Consider the following 26492-nt stretch of genomic DNA (forward strand, 5'->3'; position numbering starts at 1 on the left):
CACTGTGGCCACTACGGGTGAAGCGAGGGAGTCTTGTTATAGGAGAAAGAATTGGACTCTTGAAGTATTTCCAGGTGCAAAAGTCCCCTCCTCGCATCAGCCTGCAAGGAGAAGGCAGAGTAAAGCCTGTATTTCTGACTGGTTGTGTAAATGATGCGGTTGTGTGGCTGGTGCTGGGACGGATTGTCAGTTTGTAAGCGAGTGCTTCATGCTGCCTGACGTTCTGCTCTGGAGTGCTGCGGAGGCACAGCCGGAGCGCGGCCGGGGCCGCGGGCTCCGCGCTGCCTCGCCAGATGTCTCATTAATGCCTGCTGTCCGCTGCCGAAATGTCACCTACAGATATGCTTTCTTCACAGCCACTGTTTTGATGATGAAGATTATGCACAGATGTCACTTTGTTCCTGGGTTAACGTTGTGGTTGGTAAAATGACTGCCATCAATCGTGCTGCCAAGTATGTAGTTGTTTCCAAGGAGAGAAGAGTACCGTATGACTACCTGGTTCTCTGTACGGGACAGAAATACCAGGTAAGGTTGTGTACAGAGTGAAAAACGTAATAATATCTTCGGTTTTTACAGCACGTGGTGTTTCTGTGACCAGCGGAGCAGCAGGGTGGTGCTTGGCAAGGGGGTGACCAGAGCGTTCGCAGCGCTTTGGTGTAGCGGGTTGTGCCATTCCAGGGCGGCTGTAGAACGGGGAGGAGACGAGGAGCTTCACAGAACTTCCTGCCAGCGAAGGCACCGCTCAGGATCAGCTCCTAGGCAAAGCAAAGCTGCCTGCGTCTTGCCACCATGACCATTAAACCTCTGCAGAGTGGGCACGACTGACACGTGTCCCCAGCTGCGGGGGCTGGGCTCCAGCTGGCCCAGCACCACTTGACCCAGTTCTGGTAATGGGGAGAATTCCTCATCGAATTACCCACCCGTCTCCCGTGGTGCCCAGGCCTCGGTGTGTGTGGTGCCCGGTGTTTTTCGGCACAGCGGTGTCCGGTGAGGCTGGAGCGGACCTTGGCCACGTGTGGGTTGTGGAATCGGGCTCGTCCCCAGCCCTACGGCTCGGCCGCGGCTCGGACGTCCCGGCACGGCTCCTCCTTCCTGGCGTGTCGCCACGCGGCCCTCAGGCTGCGTAAATCAAACGGCCATCTCTCGGAACTCGTAGATGAGATTCCCTTTTTTGCGCTGTATAATTCAGATTGAACTTGTTACTGTAAAGTAGCATTGTACAATTAACACTTTGCTGCATCCTGGCATTTTAGCCATCAAGCAGGTTTTGTTCCCTTTCTCTGGGACAAAATCTCTTATTTTAGCAAGTTGGGTTTATGTTGACAAAGTACGGAGGCAGTCTTGTCACTTGAAAGTATGTTATTCAAATAACTGAAGAGGCCTCCCAGCCGTATATTTGCACATTTCTGCTGTTTGCGTGAAGTCTCATTCACTCGCGTGGTCTGTGTTGTTCTTCACTGTTGGTCGCTGTCGGTCACGCACAGCCCGTCACAGCCTGAGCGCGTACAGGCGTGTGCTCCGGCTGTACCTGCTGCCGAGGGTTGAGGCAGGTGGGGATGTGCAAGGACAGAAACCCTTAGGTACTCAAATGGCTCGTGTCATTTTTTAAATCCATCTTAACGTTCTCCAAGATACATGCCATATATTTACTCATTTCTTCATTTCCTCCAGGTCCCGTCTCCCACTGGCGCGGATATCAGCAAACTCCCAACTAACAGAGAAGTGACGAGTAAGTGGCCGCAAAGATACACGGGGCAGGTCCCGAGCAACCACTTCACCCTCAATGATGCTGAGGACTGCGCCCGGGCGGCGCGCTGGCTGCGGGAGCACCTCCCCGCCGCCCAAGGTGAGCGCTGGCACAACCGCTTCCTCAGCTTATTGTTTCCTTCATTCCACGGTATAATTGGTGCCTGATTAATTCTAACAAAGTCTTTCATCTGCTCTGCTTTGTTTTCCAGATTAATTTACAATTTGTTGTCATTTTTGATACCCAGCGTATTTAGCTAGGAAAGAAAGGCTTGAGATAGATTAATTATCTGTAATTATTGTATAAACCAAAACGAGTCCCAAATGCAAATCTGGCTGGAGTCATTAATTAGTCAATTAAATAATAATTTAATTAGTGGATGTGTTTTTCTGTTGTATAGGAAAATATCTAGATTTGAGGCGTAACACAAAGAAGACAGGTGTAAATTAGGAAGTGGTGTTTTTCAGTATCTGTCACCTTTGTATTCATTTACATCAGTTACAGATTTTCACATAGAACTGCGAGCTCCCAGTATTTTCTTCGTAGCCCTTACAATCACGCATTTGTGTGCATTTTTGTCCACGAGACCTGTTTCCTCAGCCTGTTGGTGTGCGCATTGTTCATGTGTTTGTTAGTTCATTCACTGAACGCGTGGGCTGTTGAAAATATCTGCCATCATCCAGAAAGGGAGCCTGAACAGTAAATGAGTTCATGTACCACCGGTTGTGGTGCTGGGTCTGAGTTAGGACGGGTTTAGAGCAGGACAGCTGTCTTTGTGCAAACCGCAACAGCAGGAGTTGCCTGGAGATGCAGTTTCTAAGGAAAACGGATACGTACTTGGTGTGGTCCTCAGGGTTCACGTCCTGCTCAGCCGACCTCTAGGGACGTTCTGGAGACACTGGAAGTTTCTCTGTCATCCTGCAGTCTTGCTGTGCTCAGGTCAGGGGACAATAACCGTGGTTTTCCTCAGGCGTGTGCAGCCTCAGGCACGCACACAGAGCCTCTCCAGCAGTCCCGCCCGCGCGCTCTGCAGCCCGTCTGCATGGCTGCCTTCGCATAGACACACGGGTGCTAGTGTTCCCGTTTGCTGCTGCTGCTCGGTCAGGGAGATCCGTGCACGCCCAGCCCTGGAATGTGCTCCAGCACCCCTGCGCACAGCGCCGGCTGCGACACCCCGGGGAACAGCAGCCTTGCAGCAGCACCCCTGCGCACAGCGCCGGCTGCGACACCCAGGGGAACAGCAGCCTTGCAGCAGCACCCCTGCGCACAGCGCCGGCTGCGACACCCAGGGGAACAGCAGCCTTGCAGCAGCACCCCTGCGCAGAGCGGCGGCCGGGATGCCCGGGGGAACAGCAGCCTTGCAGCAGCACCCCTGCGCACAGCGGCGGCCGCAACACCCGGGGGAACAGCAGCCTTGCAGCAGCACCCCTGCGCACAGCGCCGGCCGGGATGCCTGGGGGAACAGCAGCCTTGCAGCAGCACCCCTGCGCACAGCGGCAGCTGCGGCGCCTGGGGGAACAGCAGCCTTGCAGCAGCACCCCTGCACAGAGCGCCGGCCGGGACGCCCGGGGGAACAGCAGCCTTGCAGCACCTTGTCTGCTTTGGGACGAACTCAGCTTTGTTATTATCGATGCTAAATTAATATTATATCGATCACAATTCATCATTGCTGCTGACATCTGCTGCGCTGTAAAGACGGATGCCTGTCTCGAGCACTGTCCTGCCTCCGCTGTGAGCCCGAGGGGCGGCGGAGGCTCGGGGTCCGTCAGCGCTCTGCGGGCGCCGTGCTGCGGCGGGACCAGAGTTGGCTGCGGGCCTCTGCTTTTCACCTCTGAAATCCTCCAGGTCCTGGTCTTGCCTTCAGTAAGTGGGAATATTCCACCACCTACGTTTCGTCTCCTCAGAACTGCAAGGTGGTGTTTGTCAAATTCCTGTTTAAAGGAAAGCGTTAATCACTGAGCTTCACAGTGCCAGTCTTACTAGCTTAATTGGATGAAATCTTCATTTGGTGGCACTGATTCTGAGAGCAGCTTTTAATTAAGAGTTCAGGTAGGGTTTTTAATTGCTTTTCTCCCCGTGTGAACTCTGGGCACCTCTGCATTCTGGATGAAATTGGTGGATGCTTTTTCGCAGGTCATAAGTAGAGCGGGATCAGCCCAGCAGTGGGTGCAGCATGGGGGCTGCAGCAGGCGGTGCAGCATGGAGGTGCAGCGAGGGGCTGCAGCGGGTGGTGCAGCATGGAGGTGCAGCAAGGGGCTGCAGCATGGGGGTGCAGTGTGGGGCTGCAGCGGGCGGTGCAGTGTGGGGATGCAGTGTGGGGCTGCAGCGGGCGGTGCAGCATGGAGGTGCAGTGTGGGGCTGCAGCGGGCGGTGCAGTGTGGGGCTGCAGCGGGCGGCGCAGCGTGGAGGTGCAGTGTGGGGCTGCAGTGTGGGGCTGCAGCGGGCGGTGCAGCGTGGGGGTGCAGCAGGGACCCCGTGCTGGCCGTGCCCGCGGCTCCGGGAGCAGGGCCTGATGAAACCCAGCCGCCTAATGCACATAACCTATTAGAACTGTAATTGTGACTAATTGGAGTTCGTCTCCTATTAACTCTGCACTTTCCATGAAAATAAAAAGTAGGATGGAAGTAAAGTAAGGAACAAAACTGCTTTAATGGCCCAAAATGGAGCAATTATTTTTTCTCTTTACCTAAACGTGGTTTGCTGCCTTATTAAAAGCGTGTTTGTAGGAATACTCTCGCATTAAAATTCCGGTGCATGAATCAGCAACCAGAGCCACTGATGCTTTAGCTAATACTGGTTTTCTCCTTAAGCTTTTGCAAACCAGGCAGATTCGGGTGGCGCTGGGGTCGCTGAGATCTTGGCCTCCGCGGTGGCAGAGGAGCGAGCCTGCTCTGCCGCGGCGCCGGCACGCTGCTGAGGAATGGTGGAACTGGCCTAGCGGTTCTTATTTGTGGCTGCTGCTTTCCATGGAGGATTATTGTGTTTACTCACAGATAGATACGTTTTCATGTAGTTAAATAATAAAAGCATCCTGAGGAACTGCTATCTGTCCAGTGGACATAATTTCAGTCCATAATGAATATCGGTAGTTTCTACACTACTACCACTGTGATCTAAAAAGCCACTAATATTGCAATAAGCAGAAACCATAAATTGTCGATTTACAAGAGGTCAGTAAAGGAGCATTGCTTTCCTTGAGCTAATGTAGTTGTATTTAATATTACCATATAAACCAGAATGTTAATTTTCTTTGAGAAATGCGGGGCTCAAATCTGATCCCGCATAAACAGAAATGCCAACATATAATGCAATAAGTGACCTTCCCTCCAAAGGGGCTGGTTCTGCTGGGTACTGAGGCTGCCTAGACGCACCTTAGAGTGAGAATCCAGCTTTGTTGGGCTGTGCTTTGGGCAAGCGCTGCTCTGTTCCCACTCCCAGCCACTGCAAGCTCTTCGGCTGCTCCTGCTTTTCCCCCCTTGCTAACTGGAAATGTGTGCAGCATGCTCTCACCTGTACCACGAGCACGGATGGCTGAAAATGAGCGTGTCCAGGTTGGTGGCTCAGCGCTGGCTCTGCGTGTTTGCTTCTTGCCTACGCGCTGCCACCCCGTACCATTCCGCACACATTATGGAGGCAGTGAGGTCTCTTCTTATGGGTTCAGATGAATGCGTTTGCAGGTAAAATTGTTCTGTCCCTCCGGTCCGTGACATGGACAGTAAAAATATGCTTTCCAGCATTTCTGAGCATGTATGATCACGGGGCAATTATTTTCCCTGACAGTTATGAAGAATAATGTTTATTTGGCAGCCAGAAGTAGCCCAACTGATATGGACAAATAAAATAACCTTGCAGTCAAAGGGGAATAATAGAACATCTGTTAACAAATTTTATCATTAATATTCGTGGGAGCCGGGGCTTTGTGGACGCTCTGTTTAGTACCGCTCTGTGTCTTGTGGTCCCAGGGAAATTAGTGTAGCCTATGCAGTAATAGAATGGAGGTTGCAGTGGGACATAAAGGGCAGCGGGGTGCGCGGGGCCCTGGGCGGGAGCCGCTGCACCCCTGGCTCCCCCATTGCACTGCGCCTTGTTCTCTCTAACTTGGTCTTGCTGTAGCTTCTGGGTTTTTCTGCATCGTGTATTTAATTTGCTCCTGTGCCACCCACATCCCCCCAGCAAATCCTTTGAATGAGAAAAATGGAGGAGGGAAGGGAGAACAGAATAAAAATGGAGGGTTTTTTCCTCTAGAGGATTTTCAATCAAAATAATTTCAAATTGTGTGGTCGGAATGAATGTCATACTCCTATGTTAAGTACTTGCCTACTTTGCGGGATGTTTCGTACAGATTCTTCACTAAATTATCTTAGCTACTGTTGCTAGGTGCCATTGTTTGCTTCATAGCATCAGACAAATAAGAGGGTCAAAGAGAGCAATTTCGTGTTATTATCATCTGAGTTATACTAATAAGATTTTCATTGTACATCTTAGAAATTTTTCCCCCTTTTTTTCCCTTAGGGAACGTCATTGTCTATGGGGACACAATTGACATTTACACCACGGTAGAGGCCCTCTTGTCTCTGGGAATCGCCGGCTCCCGCATCCATCTGGTGCAGCCTCCCGTTGGCTCCAGCGTCACCTGCCTGAACAACGCGGCGCTGGAGGGCGCCGTGCAGGACGCCCTGTCCCGCGCCGGCGTCTCGGTGCACCGCGGCGGCGTCCTGGCGCGCTGGGGCTGCGGCGGCCACGCAGACCGCATGGCCTGGGCGGCCTTCACCACTGACACCAAGCCCTTTCAGCTGCAGTGTTCAGTAAGTGTGCGCTCGCATTGCCTTGCCTTCGCTCTGGTTTTTCAGGCAAAGACCAGCAAATCTAGTAGTCCCTCACCGGTGTATCTGTTTTCTCATTGTCTCTAGAAGATTGCACGTTCACTTGTTGGTCTAAAGGATTGTTGTTTTTTTAAAAATCCAGATAAAACCATTGTTAATGCCCTGACTGATTTGGATTAAGATGTATTTAAGTCACCGGAGCACAAGTAGCCGTTCACTGCTGGGCGCCAGATGCTCCCAGCTCGGGGAGAGCCCTGTGCCTCGAGCAGTGCTCCTGGCGCTGGGCTTTCCCAGCCCCGGTCCTGGCGGCGTGCGGGCAGCTCCCCGTCGTGCCGCGGTGACGCCCTTGCCCAGCGCCGCAGTCTCGGTGCCCGTGGCCGTGGTTTTGTGCCTCCCGCTCTCCTCGTGCAGCTCTCTGCTTTGCCCTGTCTCTTTGTCTCGGCCGCGGCGCTGCCCTCGCGAGGCCCTTCCCAGCCCGTGGCTTGTGATGGCAGCGGCCTGATGCCGTCCAGCTTGGGCCGCGCGTGCCGTGCCGTGCCGTGCCGTGCCGCTGGTCGCCCGGGAGGACGGGCTGTGCGGAGCAGCTGCCTGCGCCACCAGCAGCCTGTGCAGGAATCGGCCCTGCAGCAGCTCCGGGCCTTTTGGGATCTGAGCCAGTATCAACTGGTGATTGGCAGTTCTTGGGGGCTTAATTTGTTGAGTCCTGCGGGATGGAAACAAAGGGAGAAAACCTCGCCCGTCCCCGCGCGGCAGGCTCCCCCCCTCCGCGCTGACAGATGGCGCCCAGCCCGCGGGCCGCCGTCCCTCCCGCGGGGGCACCGTCCTGCCTGGCAGCCGCAGGACGCGGGGCTGTGTGGTCCCCTTGCCCTCGCGGGCAGAGCTTCCCTGATGCTGGATCTACTAGATGGTTAGAACTCCCTTGACTGCGCAGACTTTGTTACTTGTTTTATGTACAACCAAGCGCAGAGGCTCCGGCTCCTCTGCTGCTGCATCTCTGCCATACCAGCGCAGCTGAAATTTCCGGCTCCCTTTGCTTCCCTCTCCAGCCTTTATTGCGCTGGCTCATCCAGCGGGTCGGGAGCCGCTGACACTCGCCCTTGGTCTGCAGGAAAGCTCTTTGATGGTGTAATTGGGTAATACCTCTACGCGGGTCACAGCCACCTGCTCCCTGAGGCTGACACTAAGGGAAGGACAGATTGCTGCTGGTTGCCCTGATAGAGTTATGGCTCAGGCTGCTAACTTTTCACCTTTCTCAGCCTGTACGGTAATATTTCTTGGCGGTGGGCAGCAACGTTCACCTTGTTGTCTGATCCCGTTAAAGGCCGAGGGCGCTGATGAAGGGGAAAGCTCTTTATAAAGGCTCTGGAAGCGCCACAACCTGTATTGTAGCAAGGAGATGGTCAGTCTTCGTCTGTACCCTTTGCAGACCGTGGTCTTGTTTGCGCCACCTCTCAACCTTGTCATCCTTACTACTCTTAACCTTCTGAACAATTTGCATTTCCCATCTTTCCATTCCAGGGCCAATCCCTCTGCTGGTAGCCATAGTAACAGAGTTTGTTGGTAAACAGCCACAACAGTCGGGAACATGTTTGTCATATACAGTTATCCTGCTGAAATGCAAAGTGCTTTGTACGTTTCTGTTGCTTGGGGTTTCAGTTTGGCCTGAGTGTTTGAAGGAAGAAAATCAACTCCATAAAGGGTTCAAGTCTGTTTCATATGCTCATATTAACAGAGAAAATCTCAGGCTATTTGATATAGTTAATATTAGAGTTTAAAAAATAAAACTGATCTAATAACGAGAAGTAGGTAAGTCTAGCTTAGTAGTTCTTACATCTGCTGTCTTTGTTTTAATGTTAGTAGCTGTATATACTGGATCAGAAGGATGTATCTGCGTATATAAAATCATACTTTGTTTCATGTGCTTGTTTTTTAAATAACATTCAGAATGAAGCATATAGGTTGTGATTTATGAAATTGGCCAGTAACTGACATATAATAACCAGTGCATGTCCACATCTTTGTTTTAGGCATTTTTTAACTTTGCCTACCGGAGAGTGGATTTTGAAACCTTCAAGGCAATCAGCGACGCTCGCCTTGTGTTTGACGGGAGGCTGGTGATCGATGCCCGGTTCCGCACCAGCGACGCCAGCATCAGGGCTGCGGGGCCGCTGACCAAGTTCTCCCGGAGGTACTACGCCGACGGATGGACGCACAGCAACTTCAGCTCCAGGGAGGTGGGCTGCGAGCTGGCCGCGTCCATGCTGGCTCTCTTCCACCCGGCCCGCGCGCCCTCTCCGAGGCCACCAGAAGGGACCGAGGGGCTCATCCCCATGTACAGAGGCTGTAAAATCAAAGGTACGCCGGAGCGGCTGTTGTACTGCCCGAGCCCGTGGGATTTTTGTGACTGTGTGACACGGGGGTGTGAGGGCAGGAGGGCCCCAGAGCTCCCTGCACGCTCAGCGCACAGAGGTGAGCGGCGGGAAGCGCTTCCGCTGTCGGGTTTCGCTAATAACGGACCAAGTCGTGCTTTCGTGTACATCACAGTAAATGTGGAGTGTTTCCCGTGGAACTCTGGGTCTTTACACCGAGGTCAAGATCAGTGAAACTGTGATCAGAACTTTTCAGTGTGCGGTTACCGCAGCAGTGTGTATAAGAGCACCAAAAAAACGTTTATCGTGGGAAGTCCACCAAAACAAATAAGTTCCCTGTTTTCTTTTTAGAGCCATTTAGTAAACAAACAAACAGATCTAATGGGAGAAGGGGGGCAAGCAAACCCTTTTTCTCTTTGTTTATAATTAATAAATCTCTTCATTGGCGGCAGGAGGTGTTCTTCCTGGCGGGTATCATTTCGTGCATATTTCCAAACCAGAAATCCCCATCCGCTTGGACTTGGAACTCGCGCTGCATGATCATGTAAGTTACGTTATTTAACTTTGTTTTGTTCTCTGTTTTGAAGGGTGTTCTTGTTTAGGACAGCACAGGTACATGCATAACTACCGTGCATCTTAAAAACATATCTCGAGTGACCATGGGAGTAAGTATGTATTTAGAGACCTTCTGGAGCTACGACTTACCAATAAACTCTGGAATAGAACAAACCACATAAAAAACAAATCTCAGGGATTATTTGAAATTTTTTAGTTTATTTTATTGTAAATTCACTGTCATATTGCAGATGTGGAACACATACAGATAAGATTATCCTGTTAAGTTCTTTACTGCCATTCCCAGTTCCTTTGCCATGAAATCAGCTGCAGCTGCAGGGGTTTTGGTCCTTGAAGGCAGAAGCACTTGCCCACCCCGGCGCCCTGCGCTGCTGTCGCTGTCACGGCACTTTGGGTTCAGGTGGCTCCTGGCGGGTCGCTGCAGCTCCTGACCCTCATTTCCCGGGCGGCCGGCTGGGCGCTGCAGCCGTTCCCGCCGTGGGTCCCAGCGCAGCCGGGGAGCTTGTGCTGGCTCTGCTCAGCGCTCTTTCGGAACGGCCTGCTTTCGGCGTGCTTCTGGAGAGCCACGACTCGTTCTCTCAGTCCCGTGCGCCGTGCTGCTGTTCCTGGCACACGCTGGTGACACACAACACCGGGCAGTGCTGGTATTTGCCGCCAGATTTGCATAAGAACAAACCCAGTCGGCTGAGCCGGGCTGCGGCGTAGAAATCAGGTACAGCCGGTGGACAAGCATGAATCGCATAACTAACCGCATCTCTCCCATGGTCCTTTCCATGCTCTGTGGTATGTGACTTTCTCGAAAGATGCCTGATTTCTGTAGAGAGGATGTAGGATAGTATTAGCTGGATTCCACTGAAAATGGCTTTCAGCCTTAGCGCTTAACCCCTTTCCTCCATGCAATAAGGTGTTATAAATGCATATAAATGATAAAACTTTGCAGCCTGTCAGTGATATCCAGCTGGTTTCTAGACCAGGAGGATGGTAAGGATGCTCTGCAGTTCAGTGCTGGAAAGCGCTAGTGCTGCAGCTGGGAGAGCCGTCTCGGAGCAGGCAGAGCGGCTGCGGAGGAGCTCGTCCCACCGTGCAGACGTGGGGATGCTTCTCCTGCTGGAGAACCCGACTCGTGAAACACGAAAAGGACTAGATCTGTGTGGTTTACAGCCAGGCAGGACCATCCGCCCGGGCAAGCTCCCGTTCCATGCAGATTAGACCTTCTTCCTCAGGAATTGCTGCATCAAGCCCATTCTTGCAGTTGATGTAAAGAGTGGTTTTTAAAAGACTGCTTCAGTGTTGATTTTGAAACTTGGACAGCAATGGTCCGTGGAGATAAACTGTTTTTAAAAGGGATCAGGCTCTGGGACCAGGAACCAAAGCCCAGCTCACCTCGTTTGCCAGCGCTGCAGGGCCAGGTGAGCCGTCCAGAGAGCACGTACTGGGCAGCAGCAAGGACCAGTGGAGAGGGGGAAATTGGTTCTGCCACGCCAAATTGCTAGAACATGATGAGAATTCTTTTGCTGCAGCTTTGATTACCTGCTGTCTGAAAAGGGAACATCTTCAAAGCCACTCCAGAAACTTCATGTAAATCCTAAAAGAATTTCCTAAGAGAGAAGTAAGAGAAGGTAGTGAAATGTATTAGCTGGGAGATATGTATGTAACAAAGGTTACTGTAGCCTAGCAACAGGTTTTAGAAATGTACAAAACTGGAGCATGAGTACAGCTTTAAAAGATGGCTTTAAGCTGTTGGATCAGCCCACTGCAATGTGAGGTTTGAAACAAATTTGTACACTTTTGTCTTGTGACTGGGTGAACTAGCTGAATCTAAATGCTAAAGCTCATCCAGGTGTGAACCACACACCAGGGCTTTGTGTCCAAACCGTCCCGGCTGCCTTGTTGTATAAACTGTGTGAGCAGGAACGGTGTTGGTTACTAAAGGGAGGCGGGGGTTGTTGAGAGGTGGCAGGAGCGGGGCAGGACAGCCAGCGGGTCTGCGCTGTGCCGGGGGGCGCTCGCTGCGGTAACGGTGTTGGTTACGAAGGGGAGGCGGGTGGGTGTTGAGAGGTGGCAGGAATGGGGCAGGACAGCCAGCGGGTCTGCGCTGTGCCGGCGGGCGCTCGCTGCGGTAACGGTGTTGGTTACTAAAGGGAGGCGGGGGGGTGTTGAGAGGTGGCAGGAATGGGGCAGGACAGCCAGCGGGTCTGCGCTGTGCCGGGGGGCGCTCGCTGCGGTAACGGTGTTGGTTATGAAGGGGAGGCAGGGGGGTGTTGAGAGGTGGCAGGAGCGGGGCAGGACAGCCAGCGGGTCTGCGCTGTGCCGGGGGGCGCTCGCTGCGGTAACGGTGTTGGTTACTAAAGGGAGGCGGGGGTTGTTGAGAGGTGCTCGCTCGTCTCCAGCGCCGTCCTCGTGGTGTCTGTTCCAGGGCACAGAGATGGTCACCGGGGACGCGCGCCGCGGGAATTACTTCCGGCTGCACATCAACAAGTACGGCGTGGTGGACAGCATCACCTGCTTCTCGGCGGAGCCCGTGCCGGTCTCCAACTACAGCTGCCTGTACGGACAGCACGAGCGTCTTCTCAACGATCTTTGTTATCGCTGGAGGGAAGGGCAGATTACAGATTTCTACAGGTAAGAGAAACTCAGCATTGTGCATAAAATCTCCATTCTGACAGAATTTGAGTTTTATTTTATTACGGTTTGTCTTCTGGCTGGTTTTCCATAGAGCAAAAGATAGATTTTTTTTTTTTTTTTTAAATATTTTCTCCTGTTTTGCGAAATCATCACTGGTAATGCAGGCCCTGAGACCTTCCCGGAAAGAACTGTGTGTCTTAGATTTATTTAAAGAAGGAACAGTCGTTTACTTGCCCGTCTTTCATCTGAGAGAGCGTTTCGGTATCTTTATAACTTTTGCTTAGAATATTCAGTAGGCTTAACTCATTAAGCTGAACCTGAACAATCCTTTTTTACTGAAGGTTAATATTCAGAAGTCACTTTGCAAAGTCAGTGTTTTTGTCACTTTGAATCAAATTTTTAAGGGAAAGGTTTCTAGGGAGATTTTTAGGTCATTCATGATTTAACTCAATCCTGGGGACTGATTTTGATGTCTAGAAAATGGTGGTGTTGTTTCACAAGAGAGGAATGGCACAGCAGCCGTCGAGTGCACATGAACAGTCAAGTGTCGATAAGCAGAACGGAAGGAGGGTGGCACAGTTGTGTGAGCGATGAGCTGAGACAGCAGGTAACGTGCTTTCCTTGTCGCAGCTGATGCTGATCAGCTAACACACTTTGAGCGCTGGAGGAAACTCAATATTCGGGTTGTGGCAAGGTGTCATCAGTCCTTTGCATGGTGTCACAATATGCAAACACGGCTGTGACCTGATCTTTTCTATGAACCACATACGTTGCCAGACACACCTTTGTTGTTTGCCCAGATGTGGTTACAGTGTCAGTTGCATGGACCAGCAAGTTTCGCACCAGTATCAACATCTGGCAGAATAAACCCCTGGCTTTGGGGTTTGTGCCTGCAGCAGCGTTTCCCTGCGCTCACAAAAGCAGCACTTGTTCCTTCCTGCTGTTCTTTAATCCTTGCTCACTTGCTTCTGCGGGCGCTTGCATGCGCACACACGTCTCTGCTCACACCAGTGCCGGTGTTTCTGTCACCAGTGTCCGTGCGATGAGGACAGGCAGCGCAGGAAAGGCCTTTGCAGCCAGCCCGGGGGAGAGAAGAGACACTGAGGGGACCCCGGCCTGGGGTCTGCAGGAAAGGAGGGGACAGCGAGGGGACCCGGCCTGGGGTCTGTATGGAAAGGAGGGGACAGCGAGGGACCCCGGCCTGGGGTCTGTATGGAAAGGAGGGGACAGCGAGGGACCCCGGCCTGGGGTCTGCAGGAAAGGAGGGGACAGCGAGGGACCCCGGCCTGGGGTCTGTATGGAAAGGAGGGGACAGCGAGGGACCCCGGCCTGGGGTCTGTATGGAAAGGAGGGGACAGCGAGGGACCCCGGCCTGGGGTCTGTATGGAAAGGAGGGGACAGCGAGGGACCCCGGCCTGGGGTCTGTATGGAAAGGAGGGGACAGCGAGGGACCCCGGCCTGGGGTCTGTATGGAAAGGAGGGGACAGCGAGGGACCCCGGCCTGGGGTCTGCAGGAAAGGAGGGGACAGCGAGGCACCCCGGCCTGGGGTCTGTATGGAAAGGAGGGGACAGCGAGGGACCCCGGCCTGGGGTCTGTATGGAAAGGAGGGGACAGCGAGGGACCCCGGCCTGGGGTCTGTATGGAAAGGAGGGGACAGCGAGGGGACCCGGCCTGGGGTCTGTATGGAAAGGAGGGGACAGCGAGGGACCCCGGCCTGGGGTCTGTATGGAAAGGAGGGGACAGCGAGGTACCCCGGCCTGGGGTCTGTATGGAAAGGAGGGGACAGCGAGGGACCCCGGCCTGGGGTCTGTATGGAAAGGAGGGGACAGCGAGGGACCCCGGCCTGGGGTCTGTATGGAAAGGAGGGGACAGCGAGGGACCCCGGCCTGGGGTCTGTATGGAAAGGGGGGGACAGCGAGGGACCCCGGCCTGGGGTCTGTATGGAAAGGAGGGAACAGCGAGGGACCCCGGCCTGGGGTCTGTATGGAAAGGAGGGGACAGCGAGGGGACCCGGCCTGGGGTCTGCAGGAAAGGAGGGGACAGCGAGGGGACCCGGCCTGGGGTCTGTATGGAAAGGAGGGGACAGCGAGGGACCCCGGCCTGGGGTCTGTATGGAAAGGAGGGGACAGCGAGGGACCCCAGCCTGGGGTCTGTATGGAAAGGAGGGGACAGCGAGGGGACCCGGCCTGGGGTCTGCAGGAAAGGAGGGGACAGCGAGGGACCCCGGCCTGGGGTCTGTATGGAAAGGAGGGGACAGCGAGGTACCCCGGCCTGGGGTCTGTATGGAAAGGAGGGGACAGCGAGGGACCCCGGCCTGGGGTCTGCAGGAAAGGAGGGGACAGCGAGGGACCCCGGCCTGGGGTCTGTATGGAAAGGAGGGGACAGCGAGGGACCCCGGCCTGGGGTCTGTATGGAAAGGAGGGAACAGCGAGGGACCCCGGCCTGGGGTCTGTATGGAAAGGAGGGGACAGCGACGGACCCCGGCCTGGGGTCTGCAGGAAAGGAGGGGACAGCGAGGGACCCCGGCCTGGGGTCTGTATGGAAAGGAGGGGACAGCGAGGGACCCCGGCCTGGGGTCTGTATGGAAAGGAGGGGACAGCGAGGGACCCCGGCCTGGGGTCTGTATGGAAAGGAGGGGACAGCGAGGGGACCCGGCCTGGGGTCTGTATGGAAAGGAGGGGACAGCGAGGCACCCCGGCCTGGGGTCTGTATGGAAAGGAGGGGACAGCGAGGGACCCCGGCCTGGGGTCTGTATGGAAAGGAGGGGACAGCGAGGGGACCCGGCCTGGGGTCTGTATGGAAAGGAGGGGACAGCGAGGGACCCCAGCCTGGGGTCTGCAGGAAAGGGGGGGACAGCGAGGGACCCCGGCCTGGGGTCTGTATGGAAAGGGGGGGACAGCGAGGGACCCCGGCCTGGGGTCTGTATGGAAAGGAGGGGACAGCGAGGGACCCCGGCCTGGGGTCTGTATGGAAAGGGGGGGACAGCGAGGGACCCCGGCCTGGGGTCTGTATGGAAAGGAGGGGACAGCGAGGGGACCCGGCCTGGGGTCTGTATGGAAAGGGGGGGACAGCAAGGGACCCCGGCCTGGGGTCTGTATGGAAAGGAGGGGACAGCGAGGGACCCCGGCCTGGGGTCTGCACGGAGCAGCCCCAGCACAAAGAAAGGGGCACGGGAACCTGCTGCTTCAGGAGGAGGCAATGGGAAAATGCTGGCTACATGATGGAGTCTCATAATAGGAAATATATATATACAATACATGTACATCCACATAATAGAGTGTTATATGCAAGGTACATACATATACACAATAGACAGGGGAGAACCTAGCCATGAGAACCATTAGAAAACCATGAAACTGAACAATGTTTGAGCATCTCCTGTGAGATGAAGATTGTCTTTAGGCTTTTATGCTGACGAGAAGTGGTGTCTGGTCTTCTTTTGGCAAGGAGACTGAAAATGCATTTGTTGATTTCCATGTGTGTGATAAAAAGAAGAAAAACTGTTTTGGGGGAGTTCACGTGCTCTATAATGATCTCGCATAACCGTGTGAATGCAAACCTGACGTTGCGACTGAAAAGAATCCCTTTAGACCAGTGCGCATTGCACTTCCATCCCCTTGCAGTGTCTTCGTGCCAGATGTGAAGTGCCTGTAGTGAAAAGCAAATTCAGACTGTGAAAATGTGGTGGTTTGTTTGCTGAGCTGCTGAACTTGCTGGTTCGAAACGTTCCTTCCCCTGCTCCTTCTCCCAGCCCCAGTTTTGGGGAGGGCAAGACAGCGCGGCGGTTTAATCTCTTGGTCTGCATTTAGATTTCCCAGCGTGGCATCTAGTTCCAGGAATGGACACAGTGGAACAGCTGTCACCTGGGAGCTAATTTATTTCTGTGTAGCATGCAAATTATCTTTTAAATAATTAGAGACTGCACCTAGCAATGAATTTCCTCACTGATTTGCGTTCGGTATAAGGGCTGAAAGTTAACCCCATGGTAGCGGATGTCCTGACCATAGTGTGCCGGTGCCGTTTTCAAATTAGCATGAACAACAGGCCCCCGAGATTGAGCGAACTCAAAGCAGCAACCCGTTCCGGTCGCGTGCGCGGCGCCGCGGCCAGGGGCAGCCATGGCATTAAAGACATTTCCTTTCCTCGAGAGAACAGTTCCGTTGATTTCGTATGAGTACAACGGAATTAAAAGCTGCAGGATTTGACCCGCAAACAAGTGAGAGGCTGAAATGGCCCCTCCGGCGCCCTCGTCCCGCTGCGGCGCCTGCACGTGGTGGGGGCACGTGGCAGCTGCCCCGGCGCGGTCACCGCGTCCCCAGCGCCCGCCGTCCCCGCGTGTCCTCAGCCCCGGGGCAGGAACAACCACCGCAACCCAGCCGAGGATTTTGTGTACACGCCTTTTATGTCACCTGGAAATTTAACAGGTTTGGAATCCAATACACAGAGGAGCTTCTGCAGTTTTTATTCATTTCCCGTGAGGTTGTGTCTCAACTGGAGCTTGAGCACCCAAGAGTGAGGCTCTTCCCAAGAGGGCAGAGAAAGCAGTTCCAGTGGGTTTCATCGCAGGTGTCCCCTGTGCTCCACTCCTTCCTTCCCCTGCAGCTCCCGGCGCTCACCTGAGAGCCTTCCCGTTCTTTCCATGGCTGCAGCAGCAGATCGAAGGCTGGGGCGAGCAGAGAGCTCCGCGGGCTTTGTTTGTTTTGCCGGTGGTGCGCTCCGCAGCGCTCCACAAAGGAGGAACGCGGCCAGCAGCGACGCCCGCCGCGCTGCCCCCGACGCCGGCAGCCGCGGGGCAGTTGCCAAGTTATGGAACGTGTCTGCAGAGCGGAGGAATCTCCCTCGGCTGCACCTTCCCTGCAAAACACATCATTAGAGGCGGCTGCCGATACTTGGCAACCAAATGGATGCTCAGTGGCATCGCGCCTTCAATACGAGCTGGAAGTGCTTTGTGTAGGCTGCCGTGGGCCTGAGGGAGGCCAGGCCTGCTTAGGCAATGCAAAAAATCTGACCCGCTCGTTCCTAGAATACTGGAGAAGCTTATTTGTCAAATTAGGTGTGAGTGGCTTTTCCGTGGGATTTTGTCATGCGTTTTAATGAACTCGTTCTGAGTCACGACCCACAGAAGATGCTGGTCGGGTGACAATGCTGTGGCAGTGACACTGGCAGTGTGGCAGAGGAGCACGGCTGTTGGTGACAGTGACACGGTGTGGCAGAGGGGCACGGCTGTTGGTGACAGTGACACAGTGCGGCAGAGGAGCACGGCTGTTGGTGACAGTGACACTGGGAGTGTGGCAGAGGAGCACGGCTGTTGGTGACAGTGACACAGTGCGGCAGAGGAGCACGGCTGTTGGTGGCAGTGACACAGTGTGGCAGAGGAGCACGGCTGTTGGTGACAGTGACACAGTGTGGCAGAGGGGCAGCGCTGTTGGTGACACTGACAGTGCAGCAGATGGGCACGGCTGTTGGTGGCAGTGACACAGTGCGGCAGAGGGGCACGGCTGTTGGTGACAATGACACGGTGTGGCAGAGGAGCACGGCTGTTGGTGACAGTGATACAGTGCGGCAGAGGGGCACGGCTGTTGGTGACAGTGACACAGTGCGGCAGAGGGGCACGGCTGTTGGTGGCAGTGACACAGTGCGGCAGAGGAGCACGGCTGTTGGTGACAGTGACACAGTGCGGCAGAGGAGCACGGCTGTTGGTGACAGTGACACAGTGCGGCAGAGGGGCACGGCTGTTGGTGGCAGTGACACAGTGTGGCAGAGGGGCATGGCTGTTGGTGGCAGTGACACAGTGCGGCAGAGGGGCACGGCTGTTGGTGGCAGTGACACAGTGCGGCAGAGGGGCAGCGCTGTTGGTGACAGTGACACAGTGTGGCAGAGGGGCATGGCTGTTGGTGACAGTGCAGGAGTGCTGAGGACACAGGCACAGCTTGGGCTGACGGTGGCCGAGTGTCCTGTCAGAGGCAACACCATGCCCATTAGTTTCTGACGGGCACCCTCTGAACGTGCTGCACAACCGTCCCCTTGTCGCGTTTCTTCTGGTCCCTGGTCACTGCTTCACTCTCCGTGTACCGCTGGAGTTGGTGAGATGCTGTATGTTAAGCACTTCTGGCATTTAACAATTTGTAAAGCACGCTGGAAGACTAACGCACGGTGTGGCAATCAAAGTGGCTGGAGTAACACGTCCCACAGAATACTAAGTGCTCTATTGATATTGTGGTATATTTAGTTCTTACCAGAACTGTCAGTCGCCGCGCCTCCTGCGCCTCGGTCAGCGCCCCGGAGCCAGCGGCGTGGACACGCAGCCCTGCCCTGGCTGCATCTGAGCAGCGTCCCAGGGTCAGTCCCTGCGGGACTGCGAGGAGGCGCCCAGCGGGGCAGCCTGCCTGCCACGCTGGGCCAGAGGAGCGGGAGCTTGCCACGTTGGGCGCAGTACCAAAGGTATTTGCAGCAAGATGCAGGCGCACCGAGTGCTGCGCCTCCCCGGCAGGGCCCGGGCTCACCCGTCCCCGGGCTCACACGGTCCGTCTGGGGACTGGTGACGGGGAGCCCGGCCCGCAGAGACACGAGCCACATGCTCCTGGGCAAGCGGGAGCTGGGGGGGGCTCCGGAGCCCGCGGTACCGCAGCCGGGTCCGGCGCGGGGGTCAGGAGGCCGAGCGCCTGCCACCCGCAGCAGCGGCCGCAGGAGGGGCACAGCCGCTCTGCAGCACCACCCAGGAGCTGTAGAAGTGGACAATATCAGTGATGTCTCTGCAGCTGTTCTCCTCAAACCCTGTCGTTTATGCTCGCGTTACAATTTTGGTAATAGCTGCACAAGCTAAATGCTCAAAAATATTTTGAGCTGTATGAACAATATTTACTTATTTTAAAGTAACCATTTATTCTCCTCTACTTCAGTGCAACTCACACGTCATAGTACTGTTCGCATTAGGCTAAAAGTGCTTTATTAATCAGTGTTGTATAATGGGAGTTTAAGCAGAAACATCGCACTGGATTTCTTACAGACGCAACTCTAATAAATCTCACAACCTAACAAATACATTAGGAAAAAGAACATTTGCTGCTTTTCAGTATTATTTTTACAAGGACTAGGTAAAGATATGTTTATTATTTATACTCTGGATAACCAGCTATTATTTAAACATGAAGTGCGTGCTACATAGAAAGGCTGTTTTCCAACCAGCCTTTGGAAGGTGAGCAGTGGTTGTTCATTAGAAGCAGCAGGATGCCCCGCTGGCCGGAGTTTGCCGGTCCGGTACCGTTAGCTCACCTGGTCGCGTGAAGGGACTCCACCTCGGGCTGAGACGTGTTTTCTGCAGGGATGGAAAAGAGCAGAAAGGACATGTGGCAGGTAGTGAGCATGGCTGAGAGGGACTAATGCTGCTCAGTACACTTTACAGCCTAATTAGAGGAAAATCTGTGTGCTTTTTATGAAGAGGGAGACAGGACAAGGCAAGAGGAACGCGTGAAGGAATATCAAAGCACCAACAGCTTTTTTCCTCCCGGAATTAAATGCCACCCCCGCGCTGCACTGGTAAAGCTGTACTTACGCAGCAAATCAATCTCAGTGGCAGAGCTCTTTAGGTGGCTTTAGGTTTCTATATATTAATGCAGCTTGTAAGGAGCAGCTACGTTGCTAATGAAGAGCTACGTTACTAAGAAACCCCACGTCCAAACGGGTAAGCGGAGGATAGTCAGGGGAATCTTACCACATTAATTTGCAGTTGAACCTTGCTGATTCACATTAATAATTATGCAAACCATTATGAATGATTGAACTCTGAATTCATAAACAAGTAATTGCAGAAAAGCAATCATACCAGTGCACACAGCCTACTTGTTGATTTTGTGAGTCAGATTTAATTTCCTTTTAATTGTTTTTTATAATACGTTAGGTGTGAAATAGCACTGTGTGAAAAATAAAGCCCAGGAGAAGCCTGGCTGCAGGGTCAGCGTGACTGCCCTGAACAGAGCGGGCGGCGCTGTCCGTATGGGAAACGCAGAGGGCAGGGGTTAGAACGTTTAAAGAGCTCCTCAGTGAGAGTCAGAGACACCGGCTGCTCCTGGCCAGGGGTGCAGGAAACCTGAGCACAGGCAGAGCTGCAGCAACAGATGTGTGTGTGTGCGTGTGTGTGCGTGTGTGTGCGTGTGTGTGCGTGTGTGTGCGTGTGCAGGAGAGGAGAGGAGATCTGTGTGTGTGTGTGTGTGTGTGTGTGTGTGCAGGAGAGGAGAGGAGATGTGTGTGTGTGTGTGTGTGCAGGAGAGCAGAGCAGATCTGTGTGTGTGTGTGTGTGTGTGTGCAGGAGAACAGATCTGTGTGTGTGTGTGTGTGTGTGCAGGAGAGGAGAGCAGATCTGTGTGTGTGCGTGTGTGTGCGTGTGTGTGCGTGCGCGTGCGTGTGTGTGCGTGTGTGTGTGTGTGCAGGAGAGGACAGCAGATCTGCGTGTGTGTGCAGGAGAGGAGGAGGAGGAGGAGGAGGAGGATGATCTCTGTGTGTGTGTGTGTGCAGGAGAGGAGAGGAGAGCAGATCTGTGTGTGTGTGCAGGAGAGGAGGAGGAGGATGATCTGTGTGTGTGTGTGTGTGTGTGCAGGAGAGGAGAGCAGATCTGTGTGTGTGTGCAGGAGAGGAGGAGGAGGAGGAGGATGATCTGTGTGTGTGTGTGTGTGTGTGTGTGTGTGTGTGCAGGAGAGGAGGAGGATGAGGATGATGTGTGTGTGCAGCGGCGTTGCCTTCTGCATCCGGTGCCCCTTGTGTGAGCGAGCACTGCAGGCCGAGCTGCGCCGCACCATGTTTGTGATTGATTGTAAACCACCGGTTGTCTTCCAAACAAAAGATGTTGCGGGTTTGGTTGTAATTCTGTGAAAAGTGGTAAAAAGGCACAGGCTTCCTTTCTGTGATTTCCTTATCAGAAAGTACAAAGGAAATGTCAGCCTCTGAATTAGCGAACGCTCTCATTATTTATGAAGTTTCCCAAAGAGGCAGATCTCGATTCGCTGTCGGTTCAGTGCGGTGGGTCGGAGCAGCGGCTCCTGCGCGGGGCGGCACGTCCGGAGCTGCCCGCTCTCCTGCGCTGGCTGCTGCGCTGCATTGGTGCCGTGAGCGGGTTTTAAGGCATTGCAAACCAAGGAACACTTTGTGATTAAAAAGAAAACCACTATTTTTCGGTCTGTAGTAATGAGATTTACTTTCACATTATGAGCAATGAGAAAATCAAACGTTTTTTAAAAATTGGTTTCTGTTTTGTTTGCTGCGTTGGACACATTCATGTCATTGCTGTCAGTTTCTCTTCAACCAGTTGTTTGCTGGGCATTTTGGGGGGAGGATTTCAGGATTTTTCAATTCAGGATTGAGGATTTTTCCAAGCAAAGCACCCAATGTGAAATACATAAAGACAAAATCCTTAATGGTCCTCAGAAGCCCTTCTTTAATATACTTGGAGATTATATGGGCCTTGCTTTGCTTCATTCCCATGGAAGGACGTCCAGCTTGCAGAAGCTGGGCAGCCATTGCAGTGGTGGTAAAGCTGGTCTGGATGAGCAGTACAGCTGCACCAGGCTGGCGAATGACAGAAGATACATCGCCAGAGCAGATAACGTCACCCTTCTGCTGTCACCTTCCCGTCAGGGGATTTAGAATTGCTTAGGAAAACTTCAATTCTTTTTCTTCTTTCTAACTTTAGATCTTGCTTTTGGTTTGTTGTACACACACACTGTGCTATTCTGAACAGTTTCATTTGCTTTACAAGATTTTCCGCTGTTAACATCTTGCTGTCAGCGATCCACGTCCGTATCGGGTCCTGCTCCACTCCATTTCTGCTCCACCATCCGTGGCAGCTCTGTCCATTCTGTTTGATGCAGTATCTGCTCCGTTTCTGCTCCACCAGCCCTGGCCAGCTCTGTCCATTCTGTTTGATGCAGTATCTGCTCCACCAGCCCTGGCCAGCTCTGTCCATTCTGTTTGATGCAGTATCTGCTCCACCATCCGTGGCCAGCTCTGTCCATTCTGTTTGATGCAGTATCTGCTCCGTTTCTGCTCCACCAGCCCTGGCCAGCTCTGTCCATTCTGTTTGATGCAGTATCTGCTCCACCAGCCGTGGCCAGCTCTGTCCATTCTGTTTGATGCAGTATCTCTTGAAAAGGGAGAGATTCCTCGTCTTCTGTACAGGATGCCACTGAATATTTTCCTCCTTCCCTTTCATCTGATGTAGGCCACACATCACAAATGAGGCAGAACAGACTTTAAATGTTGTTTGTCAATGAAAGGCGAGACCAGCTTCCTAGCAACAAGAAGGATGTCGCCTATTGTCTTCCGAAGGCGCCCATTTCATCCTGTCTGGTTACCAACGCCTCCCCGTGATGGCTGCTGTTGATATAAGAGTGTGCCAGCAGGGGATCCGTGAGGAAGCGGCCAGGTCTGCGGGCCCGTTGTGCTCTGGCAGCCGCCGTCACTCGCGCCCGTCCCGCCGCTGCCGTGGCGGGTCCGGCAGGCGCGGCGCAGGCCCGCGGGGCAGATGCCGCCGTGGCGGGTCCGGCAGGCACGGCGCAGGCCCGCGGGGCAGATGCCGCCGTGGCGGGTCCGGCAGGCGCGGCGCAGGCCCGCGGGGCAGGTGCCGCCGTGGCGGGTCCGGCAGGCGCGGGGCAGATGCCGCCGTGGCGGGTCCGGCAGGCGCGGCGCAGGCCCGCGGGGCAGATGCCGCGGTGGCGGGTCCGGCAGGCGCGGCGCAGGCCCGCGGGGCAGATGCCGCCGTGGCGGGTCCGGCGGGCGCGGCGCAGGCCCGCGGGGCAGATGCTGGGGCGCCGGGCGGGAGCTGCGCTGGGAGCGCAGCCCGGCCTGGCGGAGCCAGCTTCTCCCTTTGCCTCCACACCGGCTTTTGCATCGTTACACTTCTCCTGAGCGGCCATAGGTAGCTCTGCTAGATAAAAACAGCCAGGGGAGAAGGTGAATTGCTCCTGTGAATCAGTCTTTAAGTGCCGCTGGTGTAACCGGTCCTCAGGTGAAGGGCGGCGAAGGCGATCTGGGCGTACGTGGTGTTCACCGGTAGCTCCTCTCAGCAGCCTATCCAGAAAACACAGACACAGCGTTCTGCATTCCCAAAAAAGGGGCATTTATTTGCATCAAATACTGCAGGCTGGGCAGCGCATCCCAGGTTTTGAGCTGCAGATCTGTGAATATTGGCAGGAACAGCTACAAACGCGGGTGCGGACTGAGCTGGTAACAGTAGCAGTAATATGTAGCATCCCTGAAACATTTTATAAACGTCATTTAAGGCAAACATGTCAGTGAGGTAAGTGAACAGTCCACCCAGGTAAGGCGGTTAGGAGTAGTGCCCCAATCAAGAGCTGGAATTGCCTTATCAGGGTTAGAATGAAGATGCCAGCTTGCAAACAAAATGTTTGGCCAGTGGAACACGGCTTTTAGCAGGGCACATCCCTAAAATCGGAGCCTCTGATTATCTTAGTGTATTCTTGTGTAACACCCCCCCTTTTCCTTGCTTTGCTCTCTAATACCAACATAGAGTTAAAGGTCTGTGTTGGGTGGGGTTTTCTTTCTGAAATTGAAGTGTGTTTTAAATATTTGGGAAATATCCTGCTCTTCTCTGTCTCTCTAGGTGTTACAGAGATGTGACTACTGAAATCTGAGCGTCTGTAACGTTTTGCATGCGAACGACTGGTTGGGGTCGGTCGCAGCACCGTGCTGCCGGGCAGCCCTCCGCGCCCAGGCATGGCGCTCGTGGTGCTGTCGGCAAACGGGGCACCGGGAGAGCCGCGGTGCCAGCGGCGGCGTGCAAACCGAGCTGCGCCGGGGCGCGGTGCTCATGGTGCTGTCGGCAAACGGGGTGCCGGGAGAGCCGCGGTGCCGGGCCCTGCGGTGTGCAAACCGAGCTGCGCCGGGGCGCGGTGCTCGTGGTGCTGTCGGCAAACGGGGTGCCGGGAGAGCCGCGGTGCCGGGCCCTGCGGTGTGCAAACCGAGCTGCGCCGGGGCGCGGTGCTCGTGGTGCTGTCGGCAAACGGGGTGCCGGGAGAGCCGCGGTGCCGGGCCCTGCGCCCCCGGCGGCGTGCAACCAAGCTGCGCCGGGGCGCGGTGCTCGTGGTGCTGTCAGCAAACGGGGTGCCGGGAGAGCCGCGGTGCTGGGCCCTGCGGTGTGCAAACCGAGCTGCGCCGGGGCGCAGTGCTGCAGCGCTGCGGGGTGCTAGTGCAGCCGTCCCAAACTGCGCGGTGACCCCGCGGTCAGGCACCGCGGCACCAACCGGCCGCACCGCCCGGCTGCGGTTGCCGTTACCGGGAGTTACACACATGGCGTCTCACCGAGGCTGTGCGCCCCATTTGTCATGGTGGAGGAAGGCAATAAATCCCGGCTTTGTAACGTCGCTGCCTCCGGTTATATTTACAGCCGCGAGGGTCTCCGCGCAGTCGTGCCCTCGCCGTCCTTCGCTCCGTCTCACAGAACGCTGCCGTGGGTGCTGGCGCTGGGGAAAACGTCACAAGAGCTTCCTCCTGGAACAGGTTCCGCTCAGCCAGCGTACTAGTGCAAGAACATATTGCAAGACTGTGGTGGCCTGTTTTTCTGGCCTTTATTAATCCAGAAACCTTAATGATGAACAACATTTGTGTCATTGTCTACACAAATTTAATTTGTTTATGCAGCAGTTCAGTTAATCCTGCAATCTGCTTTTCTCAAATGAGGACAGATAATGGAGACACCGTTCTTTACAGGTCTTCAGGCTTTTAAATTCTGATAAAATCAGGATTCTTCACTGGGTCTTGCCACAGCTCTGAATTAAGCCACTTTAAATGTAATTACTGAAGCTGGCTGTACATCAGGAACATCCATTAAAAGAATTGATTGACCATGCTGTTACGGGAGGCATTTTATGAACAAACGATCGTGATGGGTCCAGAACTGTAATTTATAAAGGCAAAAAAGCAGGTAAATACTTTATTAGTGGTTAATGAGAGGTTCACAAGATAACTAAATTTCTTCTTTTTTAACCAGCTACTTCAGGGAACCTTGGTCCATGGCCATCTATCACGATCACTTTATTGATCTCAAGAAGGAGCTGCGCCACATCCTCGTGTTGGAACAGGTAAGAGAAATGACTGGCCAGTACATTTTATTATTTGGGTAATTTGTTAGTGTTGTTCACTTTGGTTTCTGCTCCCAGCTTTCCGTTTCTGTTTAGCTATTCCCCTGGAGAGCCGGCGGCTCTGCCCTCGCGGGGGCTCACCGAGCGCAGTGTTTCCTTTGCCTTTATTGGAGCGTATTTTCAGATTTGCCAGTGCAACTTTAGGTTGCTTTGTTTTCCTTCACAGCATTTTTAGCATCATACGTGCAGTTTAGTGCAATTATCCAGCAGAATCTGGAGGCTTATTTGTTCAGTTATCCCCTTTTTTAATTTAGTTTCCTAATACGAGCACACTGCAGGCCATCCTAAACCTGTCTCAGCTGAGCCTATGAGAAGTAGATTTTTCAACGTGTACCCACGGGGAATGGCTTTTGGAGTAGAAAGAGTGAAAGCAACTGGCCTTTTCAGTGATGAGTGGATTTCTTGAATAAGGATGAAATCAAAATGTTTGCCGATGCTGTTTCCAGCTTTGGCCTTAGCACCATAGACAGAGGCATAAAGTCTGAGCAGCCTGCTCAGCATCAGCGCCTGCAAAGAGCCCTGGGCTGCAGAGGTTTCCAACAAGCTGCTCCCCACGCTGACGGATTTCTGGCTGATCTCAGATATAATTTGCAATCTGGATCTCGATACTTCCAACCCACTGCTTGGGACCAATTTACCCTCTCTCTCCTCGTGCTGCTTTTGCTTTTGTTTTACGCAATGACATTCCCTGCGACGGCGGTGTTGTTGTAAGTATTCGCTCACGCAGTTCTTAGCTGTGCAGAAAGCAAAGGGCACCAAGTGCGAAGGGAGGCAGGGCACAAAGGGACGCGGCGCCGGCTGCGGCGTGCCCGCTCCACGGCCGCGCGGCGGGCGGCGCAGCTGCGGGCACACGGGCGCCGACCCCGGCCTCCTCCCACGAGGGCTACGTGCAATTTTCCTCCTATTGTCATGATACAGAAAGTGCCTCGGTGCGGTTTTATTTTAGATTCTCTTGGAAGCCGTCTATAAAAGAACACAAAATGAAATTCTCTGCAGAATGGGAGGCCTGATGAGAAGTGTTTGTCTTGCCATCATTCAAGCGCATTTCGCATGCTGTAAGTGTGAACAACTTCAGAGAAAGGGGAATTGGTGTCCTACAAATTAAAGCCTGGCTTGCCATACCCTTTTCTTGTTGCAGTAGCCCTGGTACACAAAAATAGTCCCACTGAATGGACTGAGAGCACCTCTGAGTCATTGCTCCTT

General features: G+C 54.0%; 1 protein-coding gene across 7 annotated transcripts in view; it reads left to right on the top strand.

Annotated features, from left to right (window-relative positions):
- CFAP61 (cilia and flagella associated protein 61) overlaps positions 1-26492 on the top strand; it is a 101852-nt gene that overhangs the window by 55659 nt on the left and 19701 nt on the right. For 6 of the 7 annotated variants that reach the window (XM_082047499.1, XM_082047498.1, XM_082047500.1 and 3 more), the window contains 7 exons: positions 357-525; positions 1672-1846; positions 6260-6552; positions 8598-8925; positions 9392-9483; positions 11932-12137; positions 25139-25229. In XM_082047499.1, the coding sequence (XP_081903625.1) occupies positions 357-525; positions 1672-1846; positions 6260-6552; positions 8598-8925; positions 9392-9483; positions 11932-12137; positions 25139-25229 (1354 nt within the window). The remainder of the gene's footprint in view (positions 1-356; positions 526-1671; positions 1847-6259; positions 6553-8597; positions 8926-9391; positions 9484-11931; positions 12138-25138; positions 25230-26492) is intronic. The other variant, XM_082047501.1, reaches the window with a different exon arrangement.

The sequence above is a fragment of the Streptopelia decaocto genome (assembly GCF_964273445.1).
Source record: "Streptopelia decaocto genome assembly, chromosome: 3".
Lineage (NCBI taxonomy): Eukaryota > Metazoa > Chordata > Aves > Columbiformes > Columbidae > Streptopelia > Streptopelia decaocto.